At 44.4% G+C, this 22,556-nt stretch overlaps 2 protein-coding genes across 2 annotated transcripts; both read left to right on the forward strand.

The window, feature by feature from the left end:
* The first annotated feature begins 18,504 nt into the window (after positions 1–18,504).
* Positions 18,505–20,290, forward strand: LOC147640408 (uncharacterized). Its single transcript, XM_086823726.1, has one exon. It carries the CDS (start codon positions 18,601–18,603, stop codon positions 20,116–20,118), a length of 1,518 nt encoding a protein of 505 aa, XP_086679852.1. The 5' UTR covers positions 18,505–18,600; the 3' UTR covers positions 20,119–20,290.
* On the forward strand, positions 20,180–21,480 carry LOC147640409 (uncharacterized; the record flags this gene model as incomplete). The annotated part of the gene is made up of 3 exons (XM_086825288.1): positions 20,180–20,560; positions 20,667–20,828; positions 20,945–21,480. Coding segments are annotated over 3 exons (990 nt in total), but the record flags the coding sequence as incomplete, so codon positions are not given.
* Positions 21,481–22,556: the final 1,076 nt, after the last annotated feature.

Consider the following 22,556-nt stretch of genomic DNA (forward strand, 5'->3'; position numbering starts at 1 on the left):
GTTCATGCAGAATGGTTTATGAGTATATTGTAATGGGCATGAGTCATGCCACATCCTTGTAAGTGATCCGTCTCATTTTCATATTCAAGCTATATGCACCTCACAATTGTTTGCACTCACTTCAATTTCTAGAAACTAGATATGTTGGTGAGGGTACCCCGGGTGTTGGCGGAGAGGCCCGCGGGGGGGGGGGAGGAGAGCATGGCTTGAATCCACCCTGCCGTGAGTGCCGTGGTAAAGCGGTACGGTGGAGGATCAGGTGTGGAGGTGAAGACTTGGCCTCAATCCGTGCCTTGGTTCGGACTAGGTACGGGGGTGAGAAGAGCTTGGCCGGGAGATCGGCAAGCTTCAATGTCACGTGCACACCAGTCAGGTGTACAGTGACATGGCATCATCATTAGCATCATAGATATTATCAGATATTTTACCAGCATTTATGAGGCATTATTCAGGTATTTTATGCATTTTGGGGCAGCCGACTAGCATTATTTGGAGACATGGCATCTGGCCGACTGTAGTCCATCTGGCCGACCAGCAGCATGCACCCTTATATATTCAGGCGCCTCATCCATTCAGCCACACAGGCTCAGCAGTGAAGCGCATCATCATCATCATGCGTTTTCAGCCTGTCATCATTAGCATACAGTAGCAGCATCATCATAGTACAATTCAGCCCATGGTGCTCTAACGCATCATCATCAGCCATCATCATCAGCAAACGCAGCGAGTTCAGCCCAACAGGTCATCAGCCGGAAGACGTCTCCCCCGAAGGAGACCTTGCTCTTCCGCCTACAGCAGACACCATAGCTCTTCTAAGAGCTCAGAACCAGCTACTCATGGAGCGTCTCCAACTCTTGGAGGCAGCAGCAGCACGTCCTTCTACACCTCCAGCAGCACCCGACTACATCTCCCTCTTCTTTCAGATGGAACAACAAAGGAGAGAGGACGAGGCCCGAAGGAGAAGAGAAAAAGACGAAAGACGGGACTATGAGGAAGCCCAACGCAGGATCGACGAAGACCGGCGTCAGGCTGAACTCGCCGCTCGGGAACACCAACGTGAGCTTGATCGAGAACGTATGTTACTCGAACACCAACGGGAAAAGGAGGCCATACACTTGAGGTATCAGCAGCTCTCCTCAGTCTCCCCAGTCATAGGTGTCACCAGCCAGCATCCCGCAGCAGCTTCAACCACCATCATTCGCAGTCAACCGAATTTCAGCAAGTATGATGGTAAGTGTGATCATTCTTCAGTTAATCAATTTGTTCATCAATTTAATGCTCATTTTCCATTAGCTAGGATCACAGACCCTCAAGACAAAGTCCACTTAGCGGCTCCCCATCTCACTGGTGAGGCAGTCACTTGGTGGCAGCATTGGTCTAGTATTCATACTGACCAGGCCACAGGTGTCACAGCCTTTGACTGGGACATCTTTGTCCATGACCTGAAGACCAGATTTCTCCCGCCCCAGTACATGACCGGTCTGAAAGACGAGTTCTATGGACTCAGACAGAACGGTTCCCCAGTGCTTCAGTTTTCCGGTAAGGTTATTACTTTAGCACAGCAGTTAGGGTTATCTGAGCAGGCCAAGATGGAGCAATTCATTCGTGGATTGGACTCCAACATTCGGTTCACAGTTCGCAACTTTGAACCAAGTACATATGACCGGGCTCTGACTCTCGCTCAGAACGAAGAAATGAAGCTCAACGGGGGCAAGCCCAAGCAGACATCTCAGTCCAGTACCAAACCCCAGCAGCAGCAATCAGCTGCACAGTCAGGGAAAGGTAACGCATCTTCTAAAGATGCTAAGAAGGACAGCAGTAATAGCTCCAGTTCAGGGGGTAAGAAGGATAAAGAACCTAAGAAAACCCCTGATGAAAAGGCTAAAGCAGGCATTACTGGAGGTTATCTTCCTCCAGAGGAGCAAAAGAAGTATCAGTCAGAAAATAGATGTTTTTTCTGTCATATTATAGGGCATGGTAAGAAGGATTGCCACAAATGGCAAGCGGCACAAGCTGCCAAAGCTCCTTCTGCCACAGTTGCCACAGCCTCCCCAGCTCCTCCAGCCCCGCCTACTACCTCAAATGCAGTTCAACTTTTACCTTCCATGCATCCTATACCATCCGTGGTATTTGATGCTAAGCAGGAGGGTGAGAGCGATGCTGCTCAGAAGAGCCTCATCCGAGTTGGAAAAGCAGTTATCTGAGCTTCTCCGAGCCGGATTCATTCGGCCTTCTTCCTCCCCATTTGCTGCACCTATCCTATTTGTCCAAAAGAAGGACAAGTCTGCACGCCTTTGTGTAGACTACAGGGCATTAAACAAACTCACTATCAAGAACAAGTTTCCTATGCCCAGGATAGAGTACATTTTGGAGCGTTTAGACGGTGCTAAATTTTTCACTAAGATCGACCTCAAGAGTGGTTACCATCAGGTCCGCATTTTTGAAGCTGACATTCCAAAAACAGCTTTCAGGACAGAGCGTGGTCACTACGAGTTCGTAGTCATGCCTTTTGGGCTTACAAATGCACCCGCAACGTTCAATAAGATGATGTCTAGGATTTTCGCAGTCCACATTAGGAAGTGTGTCTTCATATTCCTTGATGACATACTAGTCTTCTCAGCCACTGCGGAGCAGCATGAGAAAGATGTGGAGAAAGTCTTGCAACTTTTGCGAGATAACCAGCTCTACATAAATGCCAAAAAGTCTATCTTTGGTGTTAAGGAAGTTCAATATTTGGGCTACATCATCGGTTCCGATGGGATTAGACTGGACCCCTCAAAGGTTCAAGAGATCTTAGATTGGGATATTCCTAAGACCGCCCAAGAAATCCGTTCATTCGTAGGTCTTTGTCAGGCCTATAGCACACATGTCCATCAGTTTTCCAACCTTGCAGCACCTCTGACCGACTTGCTCAAGGGGGTGAAGACTCGCAGTTATAGGTAAGGCACTTGATGCATTCCGTGCACTCCAGAAAGCTGCCTCAGAAGCACCTGTATTAAAGTTAGCATCATGGGACGAACCTTTCGAGGTCATCACCGATGCCAGCAATGTAGCCATAGGTGCAGTCCTCCAGCAGGACAATAGACCCGTGGCTTATTACAGCAGAAAGTTGGATGTCGCCGAAAAGAATTATTCGGTATATGACAAAGAGCTTTTGGGTGTGATCACAGCGCTCAAACATTGGAAGCCTTTTCTTTACGGACAGGCTTTCACAGTGAAAACAGACCACCAAGCACTTAAGTGGCTTCAGACTATGCCAAGTGCCCAGTGGAGTGATCGACAGGCCAGGTGGAGTCAAATCTTCCAACAGTTTGGAGGTATGATTGAATACATCCCTGGTAAGCATAACCCAGTAGCAGATGCTCTCAGTCGAAAGTCCAGCATCCAGGCAGTCCAAGAAGCTACCATTCTCGAAATCACGGGGAAGGACTTGGATAGTATGAAAGACCAATATGTCGACTCCCCTGAGTTTGGTACTCAGTTTAGTTTGGCCCTCACTTCTGAGCCTGGCCACTATTCAGTACAGAATGGTTGGTTGTTCTACAAGAACTGTCTCTGTGTTACTCGAGAAAAGCGTTCTGCTCTTCTCCATGATGCCCATGACTCCTTAGTTGGAGGACATAGGGGTATCAACAGTACCCTCGAGAAATTAGAACGGTCCTTTTATTGGCCAAAGATGAGGCGTGATGTCTATGCACATGTACAAGCCTGTAAGATTTGTCAAAAAGTCAAGGTTCCCCATACAAAGAAGGCAGGTTTACTTCAACCTTTGCCTATCCCCGACGGACCTTTCATCGACATATCTATGGACTTTGTAGGGCCTCTACTAGCATCCACTGGATCCCGTAACACTCAGTGTTTTACCATTGTGGATCGCTTTAGTAAGTTCTGCATGCTCATCCCATGCAAGCATACGGCCACAGCCGAGGACGTAGCCCGTCTGTTTCTCAAGCATTGGTATCCAATTTGTGGTTTGCCTAGCACCATAACATCAGACAGAGATTCCAAGTTTACCTCGCATTTCTGGAGGGCATTATTTGAAAACTTTGGAACTAAGTTGCAGTTGTCTAGTGCATTCCATCCCCAGACAGATGGCCAGACAGAAATTTATAATCAGTTGGCCTTTGATGTCCTCAAGTCATATTGTCATGACCAGCAGTCCAAATGGGAGCACTATCTTCCGTTGGTCCAAGCTATCTTGAACGACACGCATTCATCCAGTGTTGGACGGACTCCATATGAAGCAGCCTTTGGTCACCGTTTTTCTTCTCTTTTGACGAGAATGGTGTCTCCATCTTTAGAGGCTAATAAAACCACGGAAGCATTTTCCGAGATCATTGAGTCAGTTACAGACCGCTTGACCAAAGCTCAGGAAGCATATAGCAGACAGGCAAATAAATCTAGACGAGATGTCCACTTCAAGGAAGGGGATTGGGTCTATTTGCGTATCATGAAGCAGAGATTGAAACAAGCGGGCAAACGTTGTCCCAAGCTTTCATTCCGTAGTTTTGGCCCTTTTCCAATAGTTAAGAAGATAAGTGATGTCTCAATGAAGTTAAAGTTGCCTGCCAGTTGGACAATGCATGATGTTTTCCATGTTTCTTGGCTAAAACCATATGTTGGTCCAGAAGTGTTTGATGTTTCAGATGAACAGCAGCCAGACGTGGTAGACGAGGCAGAAGTTATTGAGCCTGAGTAGATCCTTCTTCATCGATGGAAGCATGGTTCCGGTCGACGGATTCGTCAGTTCTATACGAAGTTCCGAGATCGAGGCACCCACGAAGCCGTATGGCTCGACGAGGAGTTCTTCCAGGAGTACCCCCAGTTATTGGCGGACTACTTGGAAGCCATGAACCTGCCGCCAAGCTAATCAGGAGGGAATGTCACATGCACTCTGCACTCAGTGCATGGTGACAAGATGGCTCATCATCAGAAGTGCAACATTTGTACAGTTTTAGAATCCAATAGGATGATATTTGTCGTATGCCGTGACCCCATTGTACATCCTCAGTCCAGGATAAGTCAGGCACGAGCTACGTAGGTCATTCCTCGGCCTTAGTGGGTCAGTCAGTCAGTCAAGTCCCTTAACCCACTTGGAGAGAATCATTCATGCATGTAGAGTCAGTAGAAGCCTTAGGGTTTGCATCAGAAAGCACTCTGCATCTTGCATAATATGCATACATATGCCTGTGCATCATTTAGAACATCCCCAAAGCCTTAGGGAATTTACTGGGATTTATCTGGTATTTTTTCCATATTTATTAGTATTTATTTATCATTATTTGCATTATTGGGCATTTATAAATATTAACTTTATTAAATGACCAACCTCCAGTTAGTATAAATAGGCTTGCCTAGAGCCTCTTTTGCTCATTCAGTCTTCATTGTGCTAAGAGCTCTCCTCTCTCTTGCTTTCAGCCCAAGACTAATCCAACCCTAGAGCCCATAAGCTTGCTTCTCCAGCCCTTGAGAAACCCTAGCTTCATTCAGCCCTAGGTGCTTGCATTCAGCCCTGAATTTAGCACTCAGTTCAGGCCCTGATTCAGTCCATAGTTCATCTTCAATTCAACGCCAGTTTGCAGCCTGTTTTCACCTGCGTTTTTGCACAGCCGTACAGCAGCAGTGCTGCGTTTTCTGTCCAGCAGCCTCAGTATCCTGCAGCTTCTGTCCAGCAGCCCCAAGACACCTGCGTTTCAGTCCATCAGCACTCCAGACACCTGCATTTCTGTCCACAGCAGATTCCAGCCCTGAAGCAACAGTCTACAGCAGTTTCCAGTCCTGAAACAGTTGTTTGCATCAGTGTCCAGCATTCTGTGCATCCTCAACACATTCAGCAGTCATCTGGTGAAGGTAACTCAGCATTCATGTGTTTTCAGCATTCTAACAGTGTGTAGAACAGTCCACCTTCTTTTTCTTTGAGCCTCAGGTGTGCAGCCCTTCCTCATGCCCTTGGGAGGAGTGCATAGGCTCGAGATCAAGTCATTGAGGTGTTTCTACAGCAGTGTACAGATCAGCCATACTTCGATCCTCCGAGATCTTGCGTTTGGCTTATCTACAGTCCAAAGTCATTCTCTCTAAAGTAATAAAGCAAATACTATCTCGTTATCGGGATAGGGGGCCCTTCAGTGGGTAATTCGGGACCCAATCTGGTGTACAGTGTTCATATCTCTCTCTCTCTCATCTCTTTAAAGTTTGAAGTAAATGAAATGGATTGCTAAACTCACGAAACTCAGGATACAGAAGACGGTGTGAGCATATTGTGTGACAGGATCAACCAATACAAAGACTTCCGCTGCATATCACATTCAACGCACTACACCGACGATCTTCTTCGCACAATCATCCTCTTGGTTTATGTATATGGCAATGGCGCCTTAATATGGACATCTCATGGGAATTGATCTTGCATTATGCCATGTGAAACGTATGGTGAATGCTTGGAATTGCAAGGAATTTGTATGCCTTTTGGTGATGCAAGTTGAGGCACATGCTATGTAATGGATGAGAATTGATAAGAGGATTATGGATTTTTGCATTGCTATTTGAGAAAAATTGAGATTTATCCCTAAAACAAAGGAGGCTATGTCAAAATTTTCTCAAATTTCTGGTCATACATGGACAATTGAAGCTTGTGGAGCATAATTTGCAGACCTTGGGATGCCAATGAGGTGCGAAAGGTATTGACATTGGTTTGGGAGCAAACAAAGATCAATTGGATATAAAAAGAGTCACTTTGGCAAGAATCTGCAGATTCACAAAAACCCTAATTCAGTCCCAACTCTTTTGGACTGAATTAAAAGGGACCATATGAGCTCTTAGTGCTTCCTTAGAGCTACCCAACGAGTCCTTAAACTCCGCATTTCGATATCTCTTTAGGGTACAATTTAGGGTTTTTGCAGAAACAGTAAACCCTAATTCAGTCACAGGGGTTTGAAGGTCTTCTAGATCTAATTACATAGGCTTGTAGTACTCATCGAAGGCTTCCATTTGAGCTAAAAAGTTTTGCATTTGGATATCTCTAGCTCAAGTTGTACCCAAAATACCGTTTCAGCCTATAATCCTGTAAACCCTAAAACAGAGAATAGTAGCACACCTCATCTCTTACGGGTCTTTGCATAGTGGTCTAGTACACTTTATTTGCTCTCCAACAAGCTTTAGATCACTTCAATCGGACATCCCTATCTCAATTTAGAGCCAAATTTCTGAAACCGAAGGTTTCCATGGGACCGAAGCCAAAAGGGCGACCGAGGCGCAACACTTTGGCTTCCGACGAGGTAGAGGGTGAAGAGGCAATGATGGAACAAGGAATTTTGGATGCTCTGGAGGATACTCTTGGGCACACTTCAAGAGAAGGGGATACTTTTGGGCATACTTCAAGAGAAGGGAATGAGGAGTTGAATGTCGGAAGTGCCCATAAGCATACCCCACAATCTTCGCATGCCATCCCCATCGATTCGATCATGCAAATGCTGATGGAAATGAATGCTAAGATGGACACGATGGCTACAAGGGTGGAAGTCAATGGTAGGCTTGACACTATGGCTACAAGGATGGAAGTTTTGAAAGAGAGGGTCGCTCGGCCAATGAGCCAACCTTTCTATGATAGTGGTCATGGTGCTTTACATGAAGGCAAGCAATTTGGGACAGCTTTTGAAGGCCGTAAGGAAGGCAAGCTACCCATGGTACAAGAGGTTTCTCCCAAGGTAACACATGAGCATTCCACCAAGAATGTCACTTTGGGATTCATGGTGGATGCTAGGAGGCCTTCTATGCGGGATATGAAGCCTACTACATTCCAAGCGGGTTCCTCTCAATTGGATGGAAAGCAACATGCACCTACATTCAGACATGAGTCATCAAATTTTGGGGATCCGAGGAGAGTACCTTTGCTTCCCAAAGCAACTCAGTTCTCTATGCTTGAAGAGGAGGTGTATGATATGGATGATGTGATTGAGCTTGATTGGGAACATATGTCATTCATTGAGAGACAAAGAGAAGCTCATGATAGGTGGATGGAAATGCAAAATTTCCTCAAGAGGGAGTACAACGATTTTGCACAATTCCTTGGATCTTATGTGCAAATGCAAAAGCACAAGCCCTCGCACCATCATGAGAATGCATCGTCAACCGTGTCAAAGGATGTAAAGGACAAGATTTCACTCTCTAAGTTCAAGGGTGATGGTTCAGCTCCACATGAGTTGGAAGAATGGATGAATAAGTTGGATACATACTTTCAGCTCTATTCGAAGAGTGAAAGGGACAAAGTGCATTTTGCATCCTTGCATTTGGAAGACTATGCACATCAATGGTGGATACATATGCTCAAGGAAGGAGTTATGCCACATACTTGGGAAGAACTCAAGCATGAAATGAATATGACATTTGTGTCGCCTTTGGTTCTTGACCGATACCATGAAGAATGGTATGAACTCACACAAAAGGGCATGTCGGTTGGGAAGTACATCAAGGGGTTCATGAAGCTTTCTATGTTTGTGGATGGACTCAATGAAGGCATGCGATTGAAGAAGTTTGTGCATGGTCTAGATTCATACATCAAAGCGGATGTCTCGGCACAAAGACCAAGCACTATCAAAGAGGCTATGAGGTTGGCGGAGCTATATGAGCCAAAGTATAAGAGGGTTCAGCCCAATGTATCTTTTCATAAGCCATTTCACACTTCTTCAAATGTGGGAAAAAGTCTACCTTCTTCTACATCCACTTACACTTCCAAATTCCATACATCTTTTGGAAGTGTACAGTCCACAAGTGGAGTTCATAATGATGCTAAGAAGAGCAATGGGTTTGTCAAGAAGTCTCCTCAACCATTCAAGAAGACTCAACGGATGGATGATCCTAAGATTGAGGAATTGAGGAGCAAAGGCCTATGTTTTAAATGCAAAGAGAAGTGGTCACCCGGGCACATTTGCAAATCAAAGAAAGTGGTGGCTACTATGATCATTATGGATGAGGATGACGATTCCAAGTCATCTCATGATGTGGAAGAGTTTGAAGATTGCAGCGAGGAGACACATGAAGAAGACTTGGAGGGTCATTCTTTTGTCAAAGAAGAGGATGAGTTTCCTTTCGACCCCAGTGGGAGGGATCATATTTTGAGGGACAATATGCTAAAAGATGCAGGAAATGCAGAAAATGCAGCCCATGTAATTTCACAAGAGCTTTTGGCGGGTTGCAAGAGTCCGAACACCTTGAGGTTGGTGGGCACCATTAATGGGAGAGTTGCACAAATCTTGGTGGATTCAGGGAGTACTCATAGTTTTGTTAACTCCAAATCTCTCAACTCTCTCAAACTATCTCCGACGGAGCTACCCATAACCTTCCAAGTACAAGTGGCAAATGGAGAGAATGAAAAAGGCATGTGTTGCATGTCACTCAAGAAGGGATGGATAGCAATGGACAGCACATAGACAAGGATATGGCAGCTCTTCTCAAGGATTATGAGGACATTTTCCAAGTGCCAAAGAGTTTGCCACCAAAGAGGGAAATCGACCATGCCATTGTACTTGAGCCGAATGCAAAGGTTGTGAACAAACCTCCTTACCGGTTATCAAAGGTGGAAAGGGAAGAAGTGGCAAAGCAAGTGCAAGAATTGCTTTCCATGGGTCTCATTCAATCCTCACAATCTCCGTTTGCATCTCCCGTTCTATTGGTGAAGAAGAAAGATGGTTCCTTTCGTATATGCATAGATTACCGTGATTTGAATAAGATAACCATCAAGAATAGATACCCCATACCTCGCATGGATGATCTTCTTGATGAGCTAAAAGGGGCAAAGCTCTTCACCAAGATTGACTTGAGATCGGGATACCATCAAATAAGGATGAAGGAGGGTGATGAAGAGAAGACGGCATTTAGGATCGAAAGAGGATTGTTTCATTTCATGGTTATCCCTTTTGGTCTCACGAATGCCCCGGCCACCTTCCAAGCACATTTGTACTTGTGTTCTTTGATGACATATTGGTCTATAGAAAGAGCAAAGAAGAGCATTTGGTACATGTGAAGCAAGTTTTTGAGGTCATGAGGGAACATAGATTGTTTGCAAAGGAGACCACGTGCACTTTCATGGTGAATGAGGTTGAATACCTTGGACACTTGGTGGGAGAAAATGGCATTAGAGCTGATCCAAAGAAGGTGGCATGTGCCAAAGAATGGCTACCCCCTACTAATGCAACTAAATTAAGAGGATTTTTGGGTCTATCTTCTTTCTATAGAAGATTTATGGAGCACTATGCATCAATTGCGGCACCTCTTACCGATCTACTGAAGAGGGAAGCTTTCTTTTGGGATGCCATTGCCGACAAGAGTTTCAATGAGCTCAAGGCTTTACTTACATCAGCTCCTATTCTTGTTTATCCGGATTTCTCAAAGACATTCTATGTGAGAGCGGATGCAAGTGGAAGAGGTCTTGGGGCAGTTTTGTATCAAGAGCATGGTGTCATTGCATTTGAGAGTAGGAAGCTTTCCGAGAAGGAGATGGAATTGCATGTGTATGAACAAGAGATGTTGGCTATACTTCATGCAATCAAGAAATGACATCACTATCTTTATGGTGCTCATTTCAAGGTGAGAAGTGATCATAGGGTGATGAAATTTTTCCTCTCTCAACCCAATCTTTCTCCCAAGCAAAAGAGATGGTTGGCTACGCTTCAAGGATATGACTTTGAGATATCCTATACTCCGGGAAAGAACAATGTAGTAGCGGATGCATTGTCTAGAATGTGGGCTTGTACCTTGACATCAATTATGAAAGTGTATAGTGAATGGATAAAAGGGATACAAGAGGAGTATCTTGTCAATGAGAGTGCTGCCCATATTTACAGAAAATTACAGCAAGGAGATGGTGAAGAATTTCCTCATTATAAGCTTTGGAATGGTCTACTATGGCACAAGGATAAGGTGTATTTGGTTCCAACCTCATCCTACATTCCCAAGGTGCTTCATGAGATGCATTCTTCACCGCTTTCGGGTCATCTGGTGTTCTCAAGACATTTGACAAAGTGAGCAAAAGTTTCTATTGGAAAGGCATGTGGAGGGATGTGAAGAAGTTTGTTTTGGAATGTGTGTCATGCCAAAGGAATAAGGATAGTCACTGATTGCCAAGTGGTTTACTTCATCCTTTGCCTATTCCGGATGGAAAATGGACTCACATTTCCATGGACTTCATCACGGGCTTGCCAAAGACGAAGCATGGATGGGATCAAGTATTTGTGGTGGTGGATAGACTCACCAAATTAGCTCATTTTATTGCTTCCAAGACTACTTATGGGGCCTCTCACATTGCCAAGCAATTTATGGAGCATGTATTCAAGATACATGATTTGCCACTCAACATAGTTTGTGATAGAGATACCAAGTTCATGGACACTTTTTGGAGGACATTGTATGAGAACTTGGGGACTCAAATCACTCCTTCTACAGCCTATCACCCTCAAACGGATGGGCAAACGGAGTGCACAAACAAATGGCTCGAAGTGTACTTGAGGCACTATTGTCATGACATGCAAGCATCATGACATGAATGGCTTTACCTTGCTGAATTTTGTCATAATTCAAGCAAGCATTTGAGTATTGGGATGTCACCTTTCGAGGCTCTTTATGGGTATCAAGTGCATGTGCCATCTATTGCCTCCATGAGGATAAAATGGTTAATCCTTTAGCCAAGGAAGAGTTGGAAAGGATGAGACAGCTTCTTCAATTATGCAAGGATAATATGAAGAAGGCACAAGAAGTCATGAAGGCAAATGCGGATGAGCATAGACGCAAAATGGAGTTCAAGGAAGGTGATTATGTGTTGCTCAAGCTTCCTAAGAGCCGTCACAATATTCTCAAAGGGTCTTCCAATTCTAAGTTGGCACATAGATACTATGGACCATATTTGGTAGTCAAGAAAGTGGGTGATTTGGCTTATAAGCTTGACCTACCTCCTCCTACAAGGATTCATAATGTGTTCCATGTATCCAACCTTAAGAGGTTTGTGGGCTCTCTTCCTCAAGAGATTGAAGAGTTACGACCGATGGATGAAGAAGGAGAGATTATCTATGAGCCGGAGAGGATTGTGGACAAGAGGACAAGGGTTTTGAGGAACCGGAACATTGGTGAATTCCTTGTGAAATGGAAGCGCTTGCCTATAGATGAGGCTACTTGGCAATCAATGGAGTATGTTCTACAACATGGTTTACTTGATGGAAGTATTCCTTGATCAAGTGGCATGATTATTATGTGAAGAATGGGCATATCATGAGGTTTTATATGTGCTGTAATTTTTGGACAGCTTTGGTTGGATCTATTGTTGGGGTTACCAATCTACTCCAACACACTTGGAAGATCATTTGGTTCGATGACAAATATGTGGGACCCTTTTGGGTGCGACTACGCATCATTTGCAGCTCATTTTTATGGAGGTTTCATGAAGAATTTCAAGGGAAGCTTCATCGACAACATGGCTGCCATAACAGTCCTACATGCTATTTTTGGAGAAGGAATTTGCCGGCTTCACTACATTTGGTTTCCCTATTCCAAATGTATTCGAGGCGCATTTTTGAAGACCTCTCTACTTCCCATGGGTTTACATTGAGATTGCGATTCAATTGTAAATATCTTGTATGATTTTGAGGACAAAATCTTTGGGAAGGGATGGTTTGTCATGAAGCCATAGAGCTTGATTTCCACATATACATAGGGGTCCATGGGCAAAAGGAGAAAGTGACTATAAATAGGGCTTGGGGTACATTGGTAGGATCTTTTTTGACACTTTTACTAATTTTGGTCATCTTGTATCTTTGGGCTCCATCAATGGAGATTTGGCCTTCCATGGTCAAGTTCATGGCTAACTTGAAAGCCATCCTCTTGGTGAGAGGTTAAACACACTTAGGCTATTTGTGTATCTTCTCTTGCTACATGCACTTATAGATTTTCTCTCTCTTGTATATTCATGTGATGAGCCATTTGATAACTAATCTCATGATTAATGGATACTAGATTCTTGCTTTGATGTGTTTGATTCAATATTTTACTCTAGATCCATTTCAATCCTTGTCACTAATAATAGATTTGGGCATAGCATGATGCTTAAAGATATGAAAGAGAAAGAGTCGAGCCATGTGGTCTGGCCTCACTGGAATAAAATGAGCTTGCTTACCGAAGAGATCAATTATAGTCCAAATAGCAGCATTACCATATGCATATCTAGGTAGATTTGTGATAAAATCCATTGCTATGCTATCCCAAGGTTCTTGGGGAATGGGCAAAGGCTAAAGTAGACCAGGCGTCTTATGCCTTTCATACTTAACCTTTTGACATACCACACATTCATGAATAGAAGGCCAATAAAATTACCTTTCCAAAGCTTGTGTAGTAGGGAGAATACCTCTATGCCCTGGATAAGGAGCTGCATGAGCTCCATTCATAACTTTGTGACAAAGCTGCTTGGCTATGCATATAGCCTGATGTCTGTACAAAAAGCCATCTTTAATTGAGTAAGGATGGACTGATTTTCCAACCTGCAAATCAGCCCATATAACTTTGAAATTGCATCTGCTTCTCTAAAGGTTGTCTATGTGAGAAAGTGCCTAAGACTTTGATGATGAGTTTTTACCATAAATTCCGCACCTAAAAGATAGTGCTTCTTCATATGGTGAGAGCATGTATCATGGCCATTAGTTCCTTCTCATAAATAGTACTATGCAATTTTGCATGCTACAACCTTCGACTCTCAAAAGCCATTTTATGGCCTTGTTGATTCAATACTGCTCCTATGCAATCACCACATGCATCACATTCCACAATAAAAGGTTTGTGAAAATGTGGTACAATGAGTACTGGCCCATAACTTATGGCATCCTTTAATTTCTGAAAAGGCAACTATTGTCTATCACCCCGTACAAAGGCAATCTTCTTTTTGGTGAGATCATGCAAAGGACAAGCCAAAAGAGCAAATTGTCTAGTAAATTTGTGGTAGTATGAACAAAAGCCAAGAAAACTTCTGACTTCATGCACAAAGGTTAATACAAGCCATTCAACAATAACTTGAATCTTAGCAGGATCCATTTGAACCCCATCTTTGGAAACAATATGGCCAAGATAGTGAATTTCAGCTAGGAAAAATTCACTCTTTTTGGCATTAATATACAACTTATGCTTATGGAGTTCTTAAAAAACAATGGCCAAATGATGCTTGTGTTTCTCTTCGGATTTAGAGAAGATTAGCACATCATCGAAGAAAACTCTTGAAACATTTAGTAAGACCTGAAAATACGATCCATCATTCGGTTAAGGGCAAGAGCATTTGTAAGGCGAAAAGGCATTACCAAATACTCATATAGACCGAATGTAGTCGTGAAAGCTGTGTTATGTACATTTTGAGGAGCCACTTGTATTTGATGGTAGCCACTCTACAAATCTATACGACTGAAAATAGATGCTCCTTCAAGCTTATCCGAGATATCATCAATACTCGTATTGGAAACCGATTCTTGATGGTTATCATGTTCAAAGCCCAATAGTCAATGCACATTTTGTATGAACCATCCTTCTTCTGTACCAATAACACTGGTGAGCAATAAGGAGACGAGCTAGACCTTATTAAGTCCTTCTCGAGAAGATCATTTTTTTGTGTCATGATTTTCTCTTGTTGGCTTGTACTTACTCTATAAGGGGGCTAATTTGGAGGTGAGTTTCCAGGGATCAAGTCTATACGATGATCTTGTGGACGCTCTAGGGGAAGTTGCCCAAGCAAAGCATCTGCAAAACAATCCTCCTAATGGGACAAGAAATTTGTCCTGCTTCTATCCAAATGAGACATCTTATTGTCATTAAGACATTCTTTGACAAAAAACCAAGTAAGAACAAACTGACTTCTTTATTTCTTTTTTGATGGCAACATGGCCTACAAGTGGAAATAGTGGCACCTTTAGTGCTTTCATTAATACAACATTGTTTGCCCTTATGAAAAAAAGTAAGCTTCTTCTCTTTAAAATCTGGCAATAGAAGCATACGGAAATGCCAAGGCATGCCAAGTAAAAACATCATATCGTGAAGAAGTAGAACCTATGAGGAACTCCTCATGATTACCATAATTGCCAATTTGTATGCGAAGCTTGCCAACCCCACTCTACATGCATACTCAATCCCATCTACTCGGGATGTAACTTGAGTGTCTCTGCCATCTCAATAGAAATGAAATTGTCAGTACAACTAGGATCAAATAACAACAAAGCAGTTTTATTTTGCAATTTTAACCAAGCCTAAGGCAATGCATGGCTGTTCGGATCAGCTGAGATATTGCCTTGTACATCTGGCACCGCATTTGAAGAAGATATGGCTCCTTGAGTAGCCTCTTCTTTCACTATTTGAGGGCATTTTCGCTTCATGTGGTCTTTGTTGCCACAACGGAAGCATTTACCTTGCTCTTGTTATTCTTTAAGTTGTTGTTGACTCAAACGAGTTGATTTATTCTACCCCCCCCCCCTCCCCCCCCCACAGCTGCTTTTTGTTAAACCCTTGCTTCTTTGGCTCGTTCTCTCCTCCTTTAGCTAGCTGTCCAGCCTTGGACTGCTTTTGGTTTGCCCTCTGTTTAGCTTTGTATGAGCTAAACTCTTGATTTCTAGGGGTGCCCTTAGTACACAAATTTTCAGCTATCATAGTTGACTCCATCATATGTTGTAAAGTACTAGTAGGATATAGTTTAAGGCTCATCCTAACATGGGTTGTAAACCAGACTCAAACTTTTGCATCTTTTCTTGATTAGACATCTTCATAAGAGGAGCTACCTTAAGCAAAACAGCCCAGAATTTGTCCACATAAGTACACACATTTTCGTGCTCTTTCTGAGACAACCAATCCCATTCTTGCTTCACATCCTACTCAAAATCAGGAGGAAGGAATTGCTCATAAAAGTGGGATTTGAAATCTTCCCAAGTCTTAGCATCTCTCCTCTCAAGTATCTTAGCCAGCCACCAATTGCTAGCTGTATCTTTTAAATACATACCCACATGATGAAGCCTAGATTTTTTTGTGAAACTCCCATTCACAGATGCAATTTTAAAATGTCTAATAAAAGATAAAGTTTTATTGATATCCCTTCATATCCTTATCCCCAGCCTTGAAAGTCTTCAAAATCTTCAAGGGGAGAAGGAGAACGAGCTTTGCCTTTAACATGGCTTTTAGAATGGTGATGTAAATGGCTTCGAAGAACTACGATTGGGTGAAGGGGAATGATTTGGAGTATGGGTGTGAGCTTGAGAATGAGAATGGGAGTGAGTGAAGGAATGACGACTTGATGAGGAAGAATGATTTCGGGTATGGGTATGGGCATGAGAATGAGACCGGGAATGAGACCGAGAAGAACCCTCCTTAGATGCACGAGGAGTTTGCTCGTTGTGCCTCTTTTTCAAAGATTCCAAAGCATGCTGAATTTATGGAATGGCCAAGATAGACTTGAATTCAACCTTTTCCTCCTTTAGTTGCTGAAGTTCAGCTCGACTTTTGGATGGGGGAGTGCCCATGATGACTGTATCACCAATACCCCAACTGCTTCAAATTGCTTTGGGGTTGCCCTTCTCATAGGAGAGCAAGGGAACACAAGCCAAAATAATGCCAAAATGCTGTCTGTGGGTTCTCTAGAATCTCCTTCCTCTTAAGATACCACTGTGCTTACACTAAGTAAAGACTGAACTCTTCATCAGCACGGTTAGTAACCATATACATAGCCATGAATCAAGAACGCATCGCTAATGTAACATAGCAAGGCATCCCCATGAAAACTCTTCACAAAATTGTAGTGATGACACATCATGAGGGACCAGAAGATGCCCCCCCCCCCCCCCCCCCCCCCCCCCCCCCCCCTCTTGAAAGTAAATTCTATTGCCTTAAGGAAGTATTCTTATACAAATACATTGAACAGGTTGCCTAGCCCAGCCATGCACCACAGTTTCTTCCAAAAAAACTTTGAATGAAAATAAATCAGTTGATCAGCTAGCTTGCAAGTAGCCCAGCTACCACAAGCAACAAGGTGCCCTGCACCACCCTCAAAGATTGCCCAGCAATCCTCAAGAGATGGAATCCCAGCTTCCCAAGATCCAACTATCCAATAGCTGATTACCACCTTAGGCAAGTGCTCAGCACTTCCCAAGAGTCTCTCCGCTTGATTTTTCACAGAAAACACCTGCAGCAGGTACGAGACTTGTTCTTCTTCACCTCTGGGCTTTGATAATACCCTTCTCTTGTGGTTTCAAGCTAGAAAGAAGCACAAATCAGGTTCAGCAGCATTTTGGCAGCAATAGAGAGCTCCCAAACATAGCAAATGTGTAGAGAAATGGCTGGAATTTCTGTTTGTACAGCTCTAATGCTGCCACACAACTTTGGCTGCCTGTGCGAAGGGTTGAAAACAGGTCGTATAGCAGTTGCTATGCCAAGAGGGGGCTGAAAACAAGTTGTACATCAGTAGCTATGCGAGGAGGGGGCTGCAAACAGGTCGCCTAGCTGAGCGAAGTGCCAGGAGAGGGCTGAAGTGGGGCGCCCAGATCTAGGCATCAAGTAGGTGTGAGGAAAGATGGAATGTAGGTAGCTTTTGCATCTTGCATGCATGAATGTAGGTGGCTTTTGCATGTTGCATACATGTAGATAACTATGCATGTAGCATGTAGATAAGCATGCACATGTATGAGCAAAGAGTGGATAGCCCTGAAAGTAGAGAGTGGATAGTCCCTTGAGGGCGACCAGCTCCGCTCCACACTTCAACAAAGGTACCCGGCCTCATTTTAATGAGTGTGAATGCCCGGCATTAATGAATGTGAACACCTTTGGTCTTCATTGGCCTTCAAATACCTATTTCTTTTGCACAAATCCACACACTAGAGGTGAATAGAAGACAGTTTGTGCAGCACACTGGGGCCCACGGATGCAATCCAGGCGTCCCCGGATCCATAGGTCCCACATGTGATGAATCCATCCATTGTCGAGGCCAAGGTAGGACCAAAACGTACGTACGGATCCAATCCGTACCGTACATCCATACGTACGGGGATCCGTACGTACGGATCGATCCGTACATGTGATTTTTTTAAATTTTTTTTGGGTGGGGTTTTCGTTGTTCGCCTGCGATAAACGTTTTTTTTTGGGGGTTCGCATTCTTTTGGGTTTCGCCGATAGCGTTGGACTCCGTACTGCCGCCAGCGATAGCACCTGGACTCCGTACAGCTGCTAGCGCACACCTTCCGGTACAGTCTCTCTCTCTCCCCCCCCCCGCTACTGTTGCCACCGCCTTCCCTTTGCTTCGCCACCTTCTGTGTTCTTCTGCCCTCGCCCCCCTTCGCCATCTCCTGTGTTGGGCTATCGGCGCCCTTTACCCACCCACCCTTGCTCAGGCCCCCAAGGCAGCAACATAACTCTCTCTCTCTCTCTCTCTCTCTCTCTCTCTCTCTCTCTCTCAGAGCCTTAGGCCACCATCTATGGACCATGCACTTAGCTCTCAGCCCCTCTCTCTCTCTTCCTCTCCCTCTCCCTCTCCCTCTCACTCTCACTCTCAGCTGAGCTGCCCACTAAATATTATGCATTGCATGATTGCTGAATCCTGATTGAAATTGTATGGCATTGTGCATTGAATTTGTCAGAGCAATCATGCCGAAGCGAGAGAACCCATACTGGAAGGAGCACACAAACGTCATTCGCATTGTGACTACTCCAGGGCAGGCAGGTAGTGGCACTCGACAATGGCAATGCAAGTACTGCAATTTCACCCTCACGAGTACAATTACTCGTGTCATCAAGCACCTCACAGGCATTGGCACCACCAACAATTGTGCAGGGTGCAAGAGAGTGCCAGAAGCATTGAGAGATCAGTTGATTGCTGAAAATTTCCCTGCAATGGGGGCAGCTGGAAGAGGAAGAGGCACACAAGAGACACAGGATGCACTTCATGATGCTCTTCTTGGGGACTTGGCCGGTCCATCCACGCAGGTTGATGAATCTCAGCCTGCCTCTTCTGAGCAGGCATCGTCTGCCAAAAAGAGGCCTTCTGTCATGCAAGATGAGAATGAGGGTGATACACATACGGAAAGGCAAACCACCTTGCCTTCTCGTGTGCATGCACAGTCTTGGGTCAAAGAAAGGCAAAAGGTGGCTGAGATGGAGATTGCTCGCACTCTCATAGAGTGCAATATCTCCTTCAATGTTTTGAGGACTAACCAATGGAAGAGGATGGTCAGAGCTATAGCCCAGGTTGGACACACGGAGTCATGGTCAGGGCTTGAGTACAAAAAGATGCGCACCACGATGCTTGATGAGCAAAAGGCCTTGATAGACAAGGCATTGGTGCCAGTGAAAGCAGGTTGGCAACAATTTGGTTGCACTATCATTTCGGATGGCTGGAGTGACACACGGCGACGACACATCATTAATATTCTTGTCTCTTCATGTCTTGGTACGTATTTCTTACGCGCTGTGGATGCTGGGAAGGCAGGCGAACGCATCAGTGCTGAGAGTATCTACGAGCATATTCGCCAGGTAATTGTTGAGGTTGGTCCAGAGAATGTGGTGGAGGTTGTAACAGACAATGCTGCTAATTGCAAGGCAATGGGAGACATGGTGGAGGCGGAGTTTCCTCGCATTGTGTGGACTCCATGTGCAGCCCATTGCCTTGATTTGCTTATGGAGGACATAGGCAAGCTGAGTTGGGTGCAACCCACAGTTTCTGATGCCACGAAGATCACTACATTCTTCAGAAAGAAGCAGCAGGCATTGGTTATCTTTAGGAGCCACAGCAACTTAGATATGGTGCAGCCATCCAAGACAAGATTTGCCTATATGTATTTGGTGCTACACAGGCTTTTCAAATTGAGAGATCCACTATTACAGACAGTTGTGGATCCAAAGTGGAGAGATATGTATCATTCACAGACAGAGCCCACCAAATACATACAGAGACGGATACTGGATGAGACCCTCTGGACGGATGTGCAAACTCTCTTAGTGGCTTTGCAGCCAGTATTTGTACTTCTGCGAGTCACAGACATGGAGGGCTCCACTTTGGGCTTAGTGTACCACCTCTTCATGCAGATGAAGAGTCATATTGCAGCCTGTACGTCGCTCACACAGAATTGGTAAGTAAAATCTTGATTCTTGATGGTCGATTACAGAATCTTGATTCTTGAGTCTTGACTTACTAATTGCTCTAGTTCTCTGTTTATTTTACTCTTGCAGCCGAGATGATATATTGGCTATTGTGGATTATCGATGGGGGTATATGAGTCGCCCCATTCATGGGATGGCTGCATTCCTCCATCCTTTCTACAAGACGCCACTTCTCTTTCATGATAGGGAGCTGCTCACCTTACGAGATAGGTACATTAATAGTATGTATGATGTGGAGCAGCAATTGGAGATTGATGCGGAGCTCTGCAGCTGGGTCAACAACTTGGGACCCTCATTTGCTAGAGTTGTTGCTCTTAGACCAGAGGCCACCAAGCTTCCTCTAACTTGGTGGCAAAGCTATGGAAGACAGGGTCTTCCACAGCTTACAGATATAGCTCTGCGAGTGCTATCTCAGGTATGTATATCATGTATGTACTATGCCATTTGAACTAGTCTTGTGAAGCTTGTTGGGAATTGCCGAGCTCACATGAATGAAGCACTTTTTTTGAATTGGAGTGCAGGATTGTTCAGCAGGTGCTTGTGAGCGCAACTGGAGTGCTTACTCGCTCATACATACAAAGATACGTAATCGTTTGAGCACCTCTCAACTAGAGAGACTGGTCTATTGTAGGGCCAACATGAAGCTCGTACGAGCTTATCATGCTTTGGGCACCCCAAAACAGGTGAGTTTATCCTATTCATTCTCTTATGGGGATTGGCCTCCCATTTACATAGCTTTTATACTACAAAAAGTTGAGTCGTTGACACTCTGCGTTCTCTTTGGTTTTACGTTGAATAGGTGGATCCAACATGTGTCAAGCTGGTCCCAGATCCTACCACCATTGATGAGGCAGAGCAACGGTTGAGAGATGAGCAGGATGCGATTCTTTGCCTCCTGCATAGAGAGTTGGAGAGTGTAGACAGGCAGGTGACGAGATCGAGAGCCCGGGCTTATAAAATTCAGCTACATGAGGGACCTGCAGATGCAGAGAGTTCTGGCTGGAGAGGCTCCCGGAGAGGGAAGTTGCCTATTCAGACTCCTCGAGCACGTGCGAATGAGGCCGTTCACCTCATTCACACTACCCAGCAAGATGATGCAGAGGCAGGGACAGGGACATCTGAGGCAGCCCACCCACCTGTGTCCATGATGACAGGGCCTGAGTATGATGACGAGGGCAATGTCATCACGGAGGGTTATATGCTTGATTCTCCAGGGTCATCATCCTCATCGGATGATGAGTTTTGATTTGGATTACCTTAGTTTTGATTTGGTGTTGTATGGACATGGCACATTTTGTCATTATTCATAGACTCATTTTCAAATTTCATCATTTTTTGATGTGAATTGCGAGTCGTCACAACTCACTTGTGACAATGTGACTTGTCTTAAGTAATAAGTATTAAGTATTAAGTACGATTAACTTAAGTATGATTGACGACTTTGTGATTCTAATTTCTCACTTTTGAATTAGTAGGTTTTTGACCTTGTTGTGTCTCTATTTCGAAAGTTTTATAAAATTATATGTCAATGTGGATATGGACTGAAATTTTATGTAGGTGGCTGAAATTTTTGAGATTTATGTATTTTTATGTATTTTTACCAATGGTATGTATTTTTACGTACCTTAAAATTTTTTTTCCGTACGAAACAACGCACAGTACGTATGGATCCGTACAGTACATAACGTTTGGAACCACCTCGAAGCCACCTTGCGGTTCCATGTCCTAGAACTGTTGGTGTGATGACGAATGTCGGGCCACACGCTCTTGTCTTAAGCATGAGGTACGGATTGGGCAAATCACGAAGCGCCAAACGCAATGGGTTTCTCAATGGCTCACCCAATGCAAGAAAAGGGAGTTCTACGCTCGGAAAGAGGATTAGAACTCTCGGAAAGAGGATGAGTTATACCGACTTTTCTTAAGGCGGAACTGCAAAGAGGCCTGGAGGAAACTCCGAGAACATCGCCCTCCCACACCTATCACCTGCCCGGACACATGGCACTCCTATGCACGCTCCCTCTATCATATCCCCCATTGCGCCTTCCCTTCGCTTCGCCTCCTTCCCGACGCCTTTCCCTGTTCGCCATCTTCTCTATTCGCCTGCTTTCGCCCTGTTCGCCATCTTCTCTGTTCGCCCCCCTTTCCACCCCCACCCTTGCTTAGGCCCCCAAGGCAACAACATAACTCTCTCTCTCTCTCTCTCAGAGCCTTAGCCCACCATCTGTGGACCGTGCAGTGAGCTCTCAGCCTCTCTCTCCTTCAAGTGTCTCTCTCTCTCTCTCTCTCTCTCTCTCTCTCTCTCTCTCTCTCAGCTGAGCTTCCCACTAAATATTATGCGTTGCATGATGGCTGAATCCTGATTGAAATTGTATGGCATTGTGCATTGAATTTGTCAGAGCAATCATGCCGAA

The sequence above is a fragment of the Cibotium barometz genome, chromosome 3, assembly GCF_041138505.1.
Source record: "Cibotium barometz isolate CiBa-2024 chromosome 3, ASM4113850v1, whole genome shotgun sequence".
Lineage (NCBI taxonomy): Eukaryota > Viridiplantae > Streptophyta > Polypodiopsida > Cyatheales > Cibotiaceae > Cibotium > Cibotium barometz.